General features: G+C 40.8%; 1 protein-coding gene across 11 annotated transcripts in view; it reads right to left on the bottom strand.

The window, feature by feature from the left end:
* Positions 1-13,544, bottom strand: part of tcf7 (transcription factor 7) — a 62,025-nt gene that overhangs the window by 6,972 nt on the left and 41,509 nt on the right. For 5 of the 11 annotated variants that reach the window (XM_061055368.1, XM_061055374.1, XM_061055375.1 and 2 more), the window contains 6 exons: positions 8,274-8,361; positions 3,979-4,068; positions 2,094-2,213; positions 1,335-1,497; positions 938-1,045; positions 345-392 (listed from right to left, as the gene is read on the bottom strand). In XM_061055368.1, coding sequence (XP_060911351.1) covers positions 345-392; positions 938-1,045; positions 1,335-1,497; positions 2,094-2,213; positions 3,979-4,068; positions 8,274-8,361 — 617 coding nt within the window. The remainder of the gene's footprint in view (positions 1-344; positions 393-937; positions 1,046-1,334; positions 1,498-2,093; positions 2,214-3,978; positions 4,069-8,273; positions 8,362-13,544) is intronic. The other 6 variants (XM_061055369.1, XM_061055376.1, XM_061055378.1 and 3 more) reach the window with 3 other exon arrangements.

Below are 13,544 nucleotides of genomic sequence, written 5' to 3'. Positions count from 1 at the left end.
TAAAGATCTAAGGCAGTGAAGCAGCGAGGCCAGCCATGCGGCCCTGCTCTCTGTTAGTTAAGCAAAACGGGTTGATTTATACCTCTGTGTAATAACTACTAGTCTTCAAAAGCAAGGTCCTGTGCAAATGTATTTATAACTGACCAATCAGAGCTGCTTTTACAACTCTCTCTTTTTCTCTCCTTTTCCACTAAATTGTAGCTGTTGTTTGTGAGTCATCAGGATTTTTGGAAGGTGCATGCAGACTTTGCACAGAAATACCCACAACCCCTTTCATGCAGCTCTTCACATACTCAGTGTTTCCCACCACAGAGGCATAAATCCACCATAAGAAGTGTCCCTACCCAATCAGCTTTACTCTTTTCCCCTGCGACCCCGCTAAGGCCCGCCTCCTGCAAGAGTTCAACAGCAAACTGACAAGTCAGAGGCACACAGCAGCCCAGATACAGATCATCCCCAACACATCAGACTAAAACACATGCATCACACAGGTTTGACTGCCTCCGGTAATCTCAGAGGACCGATTTGATCTCTTCATGCCATTAATGTTTGTAAATATGATCTATGACATTGAACTGACAGGTTTGGGAGCTGATAATCATGCAGGACTTTGAGACAGTAGCAAGTAAAGACAGTCAATTGATTAATTCCTTCAGATTCTGGATGAGAGAAAAAAAAACACTCTTCAAAAAGATCTGATTAATTGGATCTATTTCTTTTTATAATTGGTTCTTGGTTTAATTTACAAACCAGAAAGAAAGGAAGTTCAAATAAATGAAAGTGAGCGAGGGTGCTTTCTTGACTTTTACATTAACATCCCCCTAAATATGTTTTCTTTAGAACAACTCAGGGAAGAGAAGTTGTCAATTTAAAAAAAAAAAAAAAATGTTTTGAAGGAAGAGGAGTGAAGTATTGGAGTAAGAAGAGAAGTTCTTACGTAGTTGTCTCTGGCAGACCAGGTCGGGTAGAGCTGCATGTGGAGTTGTCTCTCTTTCCGGGCCAACTCGTAGTACTTCGCCTGCTCCTCCCGGGTCAGCGCATGCCACTGGGAACACACAAAGACACATTTTTTTTTTCAACATTTTGATCTTGTTTTACATATGAGGTCTATGAAAAAACTGTACACTGTGTTGTTTTTGCTGCATCACTGTACCACCTGTCTGTGTTGTTATATGACCTCAGTAGCATTACCATAGTCCTGTTATGTTCCTCATGTGTGAAATTATAGTCTGCCCTGGAAACAGGATTAGCTCTTGTTAAGTTGTGTGTGTGTGTGTGTGTGTGTGTGTGTGTGTGTGTGTGTGTGTGTGTGTGTGTGTGTGTGTACGCCTTACCCTTCGTCCCAGAATCTGGTTGATGGCGGCGCTCTCTTTTAATGTGCACTCTGCAATGACCTTCGCCCTCATCTCCTTCATGTAGAGCATGAAGGCGTTCAGGGGTTTCTTGATGACCGGCTTTTTGGGCTCCTTCTCCCGTTTGACCTCCATCTGCGGCTTCCTGAGAAGGAAAAGAACAGTGATAGAATTTAGAGGAGACAGAGAGAGATTCCGAAGTACTTCATTTAAAATCGGAGATTTCTCGATTTTAATAACTAAGCTGTACAAGAGTTTACACATGGTGTTGTGCCCACATACATTCTGTTACCAGTCACCAAAATCATAAGAATAAACAGAAACATAAAACACAAGCTGTTAAAGAAAAATTGGCAGATAAACATATTCACTTTCTCACTGCGGGTTAGTTGAGAGGATACATAGCACTGTCAGACTTGTATGTTTAATATGAAGCTTCAGACCATTCACTTAGCTTAGCTTTAAAATTGGAACTCAGTCTGGCTTTGCAGGGTGCCTAGCATCTTCACAGTGAAGACAAGTCTCCAGGAAGTAGCAGCTCCTTACCAAGAAATAGTCCAGCACATTTTACAACCCTAACACTACACCTTGACACCTTGGTTGTTGCACAAGACAATGTGCTAACGAGAGGTGCCTCCCTGATCCTGGTGATTGTGCTAAGCTAGGCTAACTGTATCCTGCCTCTAGCTTATAAAAGCTTGGTTTAGAATCCTAAAGATTATTATAATTGACAATACTTACGCATACATGCCCCTGTCATAATGGTCATGTTCCTGTTTGCCTGTAGGGGGCACTATGGCTGGGTGGGGGATCCCTGTAGGATGCATGCCTGATGGGCCCAGCATCAGAGAGTGAGGGAACCTGTTTCAGGAGGAGGATAGAAGGAGGGGTTGGAGGACGAAAGGTAAGAGAGTGACAGAAACAAAGGTTTCATCAGTTGGAGGGAAATGTGTTGAATCAGCGGGCAGAGAGCACGGTGAGCGTCAAAGCAAAAGCAACAGTTGATTGTAAGCAATGAGCTGGAAAGCATGACAAGCCTGATTGTTTCAGTGTTAAGGTGGATCTTCAACGTGGTGACTGCTGTGACATTTCCCCGGGGCTTGGCTGAACCAGAGAGGAAATCCATACATTTTCTCAAGTGTCTAGAGTGGCGAACGTTTAACAGAAACCTGCCTGAATGAACATATGTTTACTGACTGACACAGAAGCTCTCTAGAAGATAAGTAAAATATATTTAAAAAAAAACATGACTGGTGGCTAGTGTTCATCCTGAGGACTCTCTTTAGAGTACAGTCACAATGTGTAATTGAAGTTGTCATCACTAGAGGACGCCCTAGCATTACTACAAGAAAGACAAATCCTCCTCCACATCTTGTAGTCCTGCGTGAAGTCGGATTTCAGTCGATACAACTAACAAAAATCCTCACAAAAAGTCAAAGAATAATTTCTTAATCCACCATTAGATTGTTTTTTTTAACACCTTTACAAACTGTGGGGATAAAAGGGACAACATGAGACCCTGACAACGAGGGGGTAATAAGAACCAGCTACTCGCATCAGCTGGAATGAGTGTGATGTTTTTTTTATTTTATTTGTTGTAACCTGCATGTAGTTAGTAGCTCAAAAATAGCGAAAACAGAGGATACATCTTCTTTGAGCGACCAGTGAAATTATCAATTTTTTTTTAATATCCACACTTTTTGATTGATTCATGATCAAAAGAAAAAAAATGGGTCTTGCAGTTTTTGAATGCAGTAATTGACTTCATAGAGTGACTGAAATACTGTTTGGTATATTTAATATGTGACAAAGTATTTACACAGCCACTGTTAAAATACCCACCAACAGTGTGTAGCATGATATCTTTCTAAAGAGAAACTTTAAGACGGCTTCTTGATGTTTTTGGGTGCTGTGAGTTATGTTTGAGACTCAGAAGACAACCTGACACACCGGCAAAGCACTGCAGCGACACAGCATCATCACTGACTTCTATTCTGTTCGTGTCCTTAAGGAGATCTTTTTCTGTGGTTCAGGATCAAACATGACGATTTGGAGTTGCAGCACAAAAAGCCCTTTGCTGAATAATATGAAGGCAGTGCAGATATTTCAAACTCGAAGCAGGGGCACAAAGCTTGTATTTCCAGGGTTTCTCAATGTCCTTGAAATACAAAAAAAAATATGTCTGCTTGTTTTATGAATCTAGTTTCATAATTACGTGTCAAAGACCAGGAGCACACACACACACACACACAGAAAGAAGAAAAAAAGGAGATGAAAGTCAGGAAGAAGCAATACAAAGCAGTCCATGTCTTTGTGAGGGTAGTGAAGGTGAAGAGGAAGTGTTTGAGTGTTGGGATGTCACCTTTTTTTGTAGCAGTGAAAGGCTCAGCTATTTGCATTAACTCAGCTTGCTTTGGCAGAAAAACACTGAACTAGTCCTGCTTACGGACACACACTGGCTCTGAAGAGACTCCCACAATGAAAGCAGACACAGAAGCTGAACAACATGTCGCACAGAGAACTCCTGCTCAGACCTCCTGAAAGTGCTACAAAATAGCAGCTGAAGATGCAAAGCGTACTTTTGTGTATTAATTTCTGGCTCGGTCCGACCAGCTGTCTACGATACCTGGAGTAGGAGGAGGAGCCGGGGAGGTTGGAGGAGTAGGGCTGCCTGAATCCACAGGGGGACAGGCCGGGGTAGACTGGCTGACTCTGCCTGCCACAGCACAGCAGAGGGGAGAGACGGCCACAGTTTGTGCCCTTTAGATTTACAGGTAGAACGATTTTTATTCCTTTTTGAGTTTCCCCCTTTTAGCTCAGTGTTAATTCATTATTATCAATCTTTGGTTAAAATCACAATTAAAATGGGAAGAAAATCAAATACAAGTTAAACACTCAAGCTGTCCTGTGACATAGGTACTGTTTTGGGGAAGTGAGAAAACATGGAAATCTCTTTAAACATTTCTTCTTTGTTTTTGTGATTTACGTTCTTTCTCTTATTTAGAAAAACATTTACATGGGTTGCTTTGAGTTTTAGGAGAAACTTAAACCTTCAGCTTATTTTACATTGCTATATTTTCTTTTTTTTTTGCAACAAGCCATTTTTATAAAAAAAAAACAAAAAAAAACTTCAGCATCAATCAATTCTTAAAAGCTCCTTCTTGTGAAATCTTGCATTTTGATGCTTAAAAACAACTTTGTTGTAGAAGCTCTTGGGATCCTGGGATGCGAGGTGATCCCCTGCGGAGCTCCAGAACAGCACTGTTGACAGCTGTGTGTCAATACGTGGCTTACCGGTAGCAGAAACACACACACTCACACACACCGCGGGAGGTCGAGAGCGAGCGGGGATGGGATGTAACCACGAGCCTTTGATATGTATAAAAGCACACTTCTACCTCCTGAGAGCCAATTCAACCATCCCCCTTAACTGATTCATCCTGATGTAACAATGTATGCAGTGACAAAAACTTCAATCCACATCCAGTAATTAAATCACCTGTACAATCATCATCACCATCACACTAACTTGTCTATATTCATTAAGCAGGAGGCAGCTCTACATGTGCAGTAAAGGCCAGCAGCAGAGGGCGTCAGCTGCAGAGAACCGAAGATCACTGGTCTGCTTTTTATCTCACCAAGAAGCTCAAAAACACCAGGTCCAAGATTCAAAACATATAAATTGATCATTAATGCATCAGTGTATGTAATGACTTTAAATGACCAGCCCTCATTTATACCGTCATATGAGTCGAACATGCTGCTGAGTGATGCTGACGCCACATTCTCTCAAACAGAAAAATACCTCTGATGAGAAAGGCATGGCTGCACAGAGGCATGCTGAGAATGAAACACTAAACAGGAGCATTTTCTATGTTAGACTTGGACTACAAGTGACGACATAGTATTTACATCACTGTACATGTAAAGGTTCAGATGCAACATGAACGTATCAGTGTATGACAGCAATGCGGGACAGCTTTCACCACTGATTTCCATCATAAACTGTTCTGTAGCAAAAAGAATTTAAAAAACACTGAATATACTATCCTGCTCTTCAGTTGATTGTTGAAGGAGCAGTGTGTCAATAAAATGAGATTTCTGGCTTTATTTTCTAATTTCACTGGAAACTGTGGCACACGCAGGCCTCAACGCCTCACTGAAGTCCTTTTTACACATGGATTCCTACATTCAGGCCCGGATATTTTCAGGAGCTTGCCTCTCGCACCTCACAGTGGGAGATATGCAGGAAAGACACATTTCCACAACCTGATACACTCTACAGGTTGTAGAAGTGCAGAGGATGGAGGTCCCTGTTTCTGTGTCTATATCACTACAACATGTATTAGGAGGATTCCACAATACAGACGCAACAGTGCATGAATGTTAGGACAAATGAGGCGAGCAGTAAAGAGTCAAAGCCAAACAAAAAACTTGCTCACCCTGCCAACTTATTTGCTGTGAATATTACCTGCTGTGTTCACACACCGGTTCACCCTGAGTCCCAGGCTCCCCTGAGTACTAAATAGCTGGCAGAATAAAGTTAGTTTCAGTTTCAAAATTCAGCTGTTTGCGTTCACACATGCACCCTCCATGTTTAGTTCGGTTTAATTCATGTTTCAGAAAACAAGTTGTACCGATAAGCTTCCTTCCCATGATGATCCAGGCCTCTCTTCCTTCAGACGCCGTGCTATACAGTACTCACTCTGCGCTGTTAAAGAAGCTTTTCAAACATCCTCTTTAGTTCTTGTTTCACACTGTATTTAATAATGCAACATGTTTGTGAGATTCATGCTCCCTCCACAGCAGAGCTGCATCTTTTCAAACTATAAAAACACACCAACAGGCCGGGGGCACATATGGAGGTGGTCATGGGGGGGACATAGAGGAGAGGGCAGGCTAACAGTCGATACAAAAGAAAACAACAGTTTGACATTTGATGGCTCATTCTCCTCGTTCTCCTCCTCCTCTTTCTACAAGGAAACACGCTACAAGGGCCTAAAACAAGAAGATAATCTGGGTTAAAGGAGCTTAGCTGTTAATAATGTTTGTGGATATCCATACTGAAGTGTGAGGAAAAGATACAACGCCTGTAAATCACAGACGCTCTGACACGTCTGGGGACCGACAGCTCATCCTACAGAAACATGGATAAAAAACATAAACACATATGTAGGCAGATGATCATGCAGCGTTTTAAGCTGTCTTTTCAAATATGACATTTGATGTAAGCCTTTAACTGCTCCTGTAGGGGATTTGGTCCAGACACAGATACTGTAGGTTCTAATAAATGGATTTGCGTTGATCCATAAATCAATGGAAGCCTGACATTATAAGTTCACAATCGACCAGCATGACATCCCAAGCTCACAGTGGATGCAGAAATGATGGAAACAACGAATGGAAGGACACAATGAGGAACAGATGTGGCTGCTGCAGACGACCAGCGCTGCAGAGAGGAGTTGTACCGCAGAAGAATAAAAGCTGAAAACAGGCTCGTTATCATATTTCATTCCAGGGTCTTCACTCATTTCTTGTGATCTAGAAATCTACCTGAATGTGCCAACATTTCCCAGAATGCTCGGGAAGTAGGAATAAAGGAGGGAAAACATGTTGAAGGATATTGCATGACTTGTGTCTTTCATCTCCTTCACTGGTGATTCATTCCAAACTACATCCAAGTTTTGAACCACATGAAGAATCTTTATTGTCAATCTGATTTTGGTCAGTAAAAACACTGGATGGATGATTTTATTTTACCGCCTTTAGACAGTAAATGTTTACTAAACAGAGTGTAAAAACGAATTTCCCCTCGTGGAATCAATAAAGTATAAATTATTATTATCATTATTATTATTAAATAATAGATTTTTATTTACTTCACACTTTTATGGGTGACCTATCATTTTCAGTTGTTCCTTTTGTTTTTGAGCAGGGTTCACAAGTTCAAGTAGCGAGTTCCAAACACAGAGGATTAAAGGAGGAGGTTTCCATGGCAACACACAGTCCTGCTGCCCTGGGTTAGCTACTCTGACACCAGGTGAGACAGTGACGTATAACACTGACGGGGTCAGAGTGCGTCTGCTCGTACGCTCTGAGATGATGAGAATAATGATGATGATGATGTTCAGGAAGGGTAGTTAGGCTGTAAGGAGGGTTTTGGAGAAATTAATGTTTCAGGGTTCAGAGGTTACATGAGGTCAACGGTGAGAAAATACCGGACATTGGTGAAGCAATCTGTTATTTCATCAACTGATGATTTTCTTTTGATTATGTGGCTAAATGTTTTCTCACCTACTTACTTATCAGAGTTTATAAAAGTGCAAGTTGACATAGTAGAATACATTGTATAATCTGATCCTTTAAGTTTTCAGTTTATTTAAAAAGAGAGAGAAAGGAATCAAATAGAAGGCAAGTTAATGTGTTTAATTGTTGAGTGATACATGATCACTTGATGATGTTTACTAAAAACATTTCAGAATGTTGCTTCAGGTAATACCTTCAACAGATGTCATCTTTCACTGTCCATTACTTTTTGATTCTCATATTTTATTTCATATTTAATCCACCAATGGTTGGGCCAATTAAATGTCAAGAAAAGGGAAACTGAGTCTGAAGCCAGCGATAACTTTAGGCCATTTCTGATTTAAAATAAAGAAATACTTTTTTCAGTTGTGGTAATGGATGATATTTGGTGTTCTTTCTATCAATATTAAAGCTAATAAACTCAAGGTTTCAGCTATATTTCAGTTTTCATGTTGTTAAAGGCGGACCTTGTGTCATCCTTTAATGTTAGGGAAGGATTGAGAGTTGGAACAAGGTCATTGTGAGTCACAGCATGCAAAGATATGTGTGTGTGTGTGTGTGTGTGTGTGTGTGTGTGTGTGTGTGTGTGTGTGTGTGTGAGAGAGAGAGACTCACCAGCCCATGGAGGGAGTGATCTGGCCGACACTGCCTGGAGGGAGGGAGTAGTACCCTGAGAGGTCCTGGGACTGATGCCTGTGAATGCCTGCGAGAAACGCACACACACACACATTAACATGATTGTGTTCAATATTTTCCTTTTTGCATTTTGTTAAGTCAAAGGTGACATGGAAACACATTAAATACTGTCGCATTTCCTCTGTGTTTTAGTCCTGAAAATGCACACACAAACACAAACACACTCGTTAGGGTCAGGTCAGCAGCCCCTGGGTTTGGCCCCTGGTCTGACAGGTTATTAGGGTTATTAGTAGTCTGGGAACCTGGTATTAAATGCAGAGATGGCCTTAATAACACGGGTCACACACTCCTGTTCCCTTCTGAGTGAGTGAGGAATGATGCTGTGTTTATGTGGGAAGATGCTTTGTGTGTGTGTGTGTGTGTGTGTGTGTGTGTGTGCATGTGTGTATGGACCCTCCACTGGGAGCCCATGTCGCCAGTTGGTTTGACTGGTTCATTGTGGGTACCCACATTTCAAACACACACAAACAGATATGGGTAGACACACACCCAAACATGCACACCAACAAACATCACTTCATCTCTACTTTTAGCAACAATGTTTTCCAACTAAAGAAACACAGACGGCTCGACTCTGCCCCCTCTCACAGTAAATATCTCTCTCTCTCTCTCTCTCTCCCTCTCTTTGTGCCCTTCAAAGGAAGTCATTTGTCAACAGGCAGCACCTAGCACTTAGCGTGGCCCGGCTGCTAACCTGTGTTTGCAGCACAGGAATGCTCTAGATGACTATAATTTGGCCACGGCTCCGGGCCTGCTTCAGGACCCCGAGCCACTATAAATCTGGACGACAGGAATGTGACTGAGTCAGCCGACCTGTCTCACCACTGCCATCTATCCTCCCCTCCCTCCGTCTCGCACACCACGCCCTCCCTCCCTCCCTCCCCTCCTCACTCATGTTTTCTCAACACCCTCTGCCCTTCTACTGTCCGGGCCCATTAACGCCTTTTGTCCTCATTCTCACCTCTATTTACCGTTTTACCTCTCATTTTCCTCCCCTTTTTCTGTTCTTCATTACAGGCCTGAACTCTTCATCTTTCCTCTCCCATCGTCCATTTGTCTGTGTCAAAAATGTAGCCACTCTCATGTTCTACTCCTGCTGTCTCTACCGTTCTTCAATGCCTCAATGGTTGTTTTCTCCTCCATTGGACAGATAAATGTCACCAAGATGAAACGATCCCGTCAATATGTCACATGTATCTAACCTTCACTGAATGTTAATACTACTCATATTAACTTCCACCTTCAGGCTTCACAAAATAATACACATTCTCAACTTGAGAAGCCTTAAAGCACATTTTTCTGCCGCCAATGGAGAATGACAACACTTCAAAATGATTTAGCAAAAGCACAAGTTCAATTTCTTTCCAACTAGACGTTAATGGTTAGTCAACAAGTAAGACTTAAAACAATAGCTGATAATAAACAGTCAAAGTCAGATCATAATGAAGCACAGTGGACTTCTGCATCATTGATTCCTGCTGTAACATCTTCCCATCACTCATCTAGGTGTGTCACGATTACATCATGGAGGAGTTTTCTCACCAGCATGTGTTCAACCGAGACACACACTCACCCAAAGGTCCATCATATATTGTAAACACAGGGCCGATTCACCCTCAGGCTGTGTTCAGAATGACGTCAGCGCATCAAGACAAAACACGGACTCTGCATATATTTCTATCAGAGTGCTGCGTTGACGCCAACACTGAAAACCATCAAACAAATGGACTTATGCTTCAAAAGTTTTAACCCTGGCTCCGCTGTTTTGAAGCACAATGCTGCATCCTGTAAAATCACATTATCTCGAGTAAGAGATACATCTGGTAGAAATGTGATGAGTTGGAAGAGATATTTAATTTTTTTAAGGTATGTGTCTCACAGTGTGAGCACCTCTACAGCTTGTATGGACATGAAACCACAAAAAATATCCAACTGACCGAGTATATCCTTTCATTCCTTTCTCTGTAAAAAAAAACCCTTTTCTTCATTTACCTTGATTGATTCTTCTGATTTCTTTAAGCCCATGTTTGTAGTCCATATCCATTTGATTTGTTTAGAGTATTATCCTTAGGTGCAATTTGATATAAAACATTAATTATTGTATTGTCGCCCCTGAAGTTGAGTGGAAAAAAAAGATGATTTTGTTGAGAAATCTAAAAGCAGCATACATCTTAAACCAATTCACATTTTTATCATGGTGAGGTTTGAAAAGGTTCAGCAAGTTGCCATTTAGTAGCAGTTATATATTCTTGGAGTAGTTTGATGCTAAATTGATGGACAACTTCAACTTGAGTTTATGGAAACAAAGCTGAACTAATTGAAGCTGGAGGCCAAAGGAAGCAGGAATACAGACAGTGCAGAAAAAAGCAACACATTCTAGAAAGCAGCTTGTACCTGTGCACTTTTTTCTGCAGCTCATTTTGCGGTGAGAAAAGATTTGCTCCCATAATTACTAAAAAGAGTCGGACTTCTGCCTCACAGGTTAAGAGTAAACACCACGTCATCATCTTTGCTTCGTCATCGTTTCACAGATACTTTGTTCCAACAAACCAATGGAGGCCTTTTGGTTGTTTGCCAGAGGACGAACACCAGACTGAATGTGCCCTCAGGCTACCATGACTTTTTCTGTCTCTATTTATAAACTGACAGGTTAAAGGTTCACCAACATTTTCCATTTGATTCAATTCAGCCGACTGCTGAGCATGAAAAGAGATATCTCACTGTTATAATCACATATCAACGATGGGAATGAAGCTAAATAACAGCTTTTATAAGAATTCATTTACATACGTTTGAAATGATCACTCTTGAATGTGATGAAAACATTAAGCAGGTTTCTTTGAATCACTTTTTGCTTCTGTTTTGACACTATCAGAGATTTTTGTTGTTGGGAAACCTGCAGGGGAAATTGTCAGCAGTAAAGGGGCAGTTTTCTTTGGAATGCCCCTTTAAGAGCATCCACCTAAAGACAACCACAGTGACTATCTCACGCTCTCCTCGTCAGCATCGCGGGAAAAACTTTAAAGGGAAAACAATATGAGTCAAACTAGCTCAGTATTAGAAGGTGTGCACGTTAAACTGAGAGTTAACAGAGCTGAAATAGCCTTCCTGCTCTGATAACGTGCTGTGGTGTTTATGACCACTGAGAGTGCAAGTACTGCAGCCTTCAAATGACTTGACAAACAGCCGGTGTGGTGACATAAAAGAGGCAGAGACCAGAAGAAACTTTGTAGTGTTTTGTTACAGTAATGGCGGTATTGAGTGATGACTAATCTTTATCCATGTACAGGAACAGTTGGTTTTGTTTGGACCAAACATCCACAGTCACAGTGATATCTAAGTTCTGTTTCTCAGTTTAAAACGGCATCTAATAAAACCACGTCTAATGTGACTAGCTTCATTTTTCTCGTATTAGTCATCGCATTTCATTTCCAATAGTTTCCCCTCTCTCATGTTTATAATGAATTTAATTATAAGCCCGTCTGCATCCTTCTACACATCTCCATGTTTGATTTGAAGTCAGCTTTAATTATTTTATTATCTTAGCTTGTGTAAAAAAAACCTTTTCAATTAGCATTCAAATTGGAGCAGGGATAGCCTAGCGGTTATGTTTCCGACCCATGTACGGAGGCTAATAGTCCTCATTGCAGATGCCGTGGGTTCGATTTCCGACCTCAGCCCATCACTGCATGTCATCCCCAACTCTCTCCTCCCAACATTTCCCGTCTCTCTTCAACTGTCTTATTCCAAAAAAATACTGCAAAATGGTGTAATATTGTTCTTTGTTTCATACTTTGATTTATAATGAAGCACTACAATAAGTTGCACTTTGGAAATTAATTCTTAAAAGTATTTCTAAGTGAACGGGATTAGTTTAAAAAATTTTTCACTTTAAGAGTTCAACTTAATTGAAAACATAAATTTGATACTTTAAACCAGCGGTTCCCAAAGTGCTGGTCTGGACCTCCCGGGTCAGAAAATAATTTTACGTTTTTTAGGCTGTTGTATTCTTTTGTGTTCTTTTTGTGCTAACAGTGTTTGGACAGGTCTTTTAGTGTGTGTGACTGGCTGTGCGCTACGTTACATGTCTTAACTACCTCCACGGGCAGAGGGCTCCCCAGTCTCTGCCCCCTCCCCCCCCTTTATTTTGACGAAATGAATACAAAGAGATTCATTTCAGACAAATAAACATCAGTGACTGTTTATGTGGAGCACTACGCTAAAGGATGCAGCTATACCTCTTTTAAATACTTCAAATGTTGTTCGAGTCCAAGATAGGGCTCATGTAAGTGAAGAAAACTGTTCACAACTTCACACTCCCTCTGCAGCACACGTACAGTAATACCTGAAGACCACATGAGTCTCTGGTGTAAGTGTTAATCTGTCCAAACTGCAAGAGAGAGTGAAAGTCAGCACACGTTTCATTTCTGCTTTTCTCTTGTTTATCTTACGCCATTTAGTCTCAAACCACAGTCATATCTGAAGCCCAGAGCAAAGTGTCGGTGCTGGATTGACTACTTCTGCATCACATGTTGAAAGTGTTGTTCTAGTTGACTGAAGAAATGACTGAAGTGACTGGGTCAGAAATGTAAAACAGCAGAGCATCAGAAAGATGAACTGTGTTCACAATAAGTAAACTTTACTCTAGATTTAAATATAAATGTTTAAAACATTTTAAAAGACAAGTCAAACCTACATTTTATGTAAAATATGAAAAAAGAAAACCAAAATGAGATGGATTAGAACAAGACTTTTTAACATTATCGAAACAGCCAATAACTCCTCCTCCCCCTTCTCTTTCCACATTGCTGCACTTCTTTGTTTACAGATTTAACGCTGACATCACAGCTTTCACTTTGTACTGACACACATCCTGTGTGTCTGCATGGGAATACAGCAACAGGTGTGAAACTAAAAAGAATCTTAACAAGGTCTTAACAATGTCACCTGGCATCCTTGCATCCCTGACCTCACTGCAGCTTCAGTTAAATAATTATTTTCATCATCATAGCTCTAAGAAAATGTGTTACAAATGAATTTTGAAGGGACTGCATTATTCTCTTATTTTATGCCCAAGACGTTGAAACTGATTTGTTGTAGATCTTTCTCTACCTCTATAGCCAGTTGGAAGTGGAGAAAAAAAATAGATTTATTTGAAATCAAACGTTAAAATAGACAGATATAGTAAAT

This window comes from Labrus mixtus, chromosome 14 (genome assembly GCF_963584025.1).
Source record: "Labrus mixtus chromosome 14, fLabMix1.1, whole genome shotgun sequence".
Lineage (NCBI taxonomy): Eukaryota > Metazoa > Chordata > Actinopteri > Labriformes > Labridae > Labrus > Labrus mixtus.
Note: the sequence above shows the minus strand (reverse complement) of the source record. Positions and strands in the feature narration are given on the sequence as shown.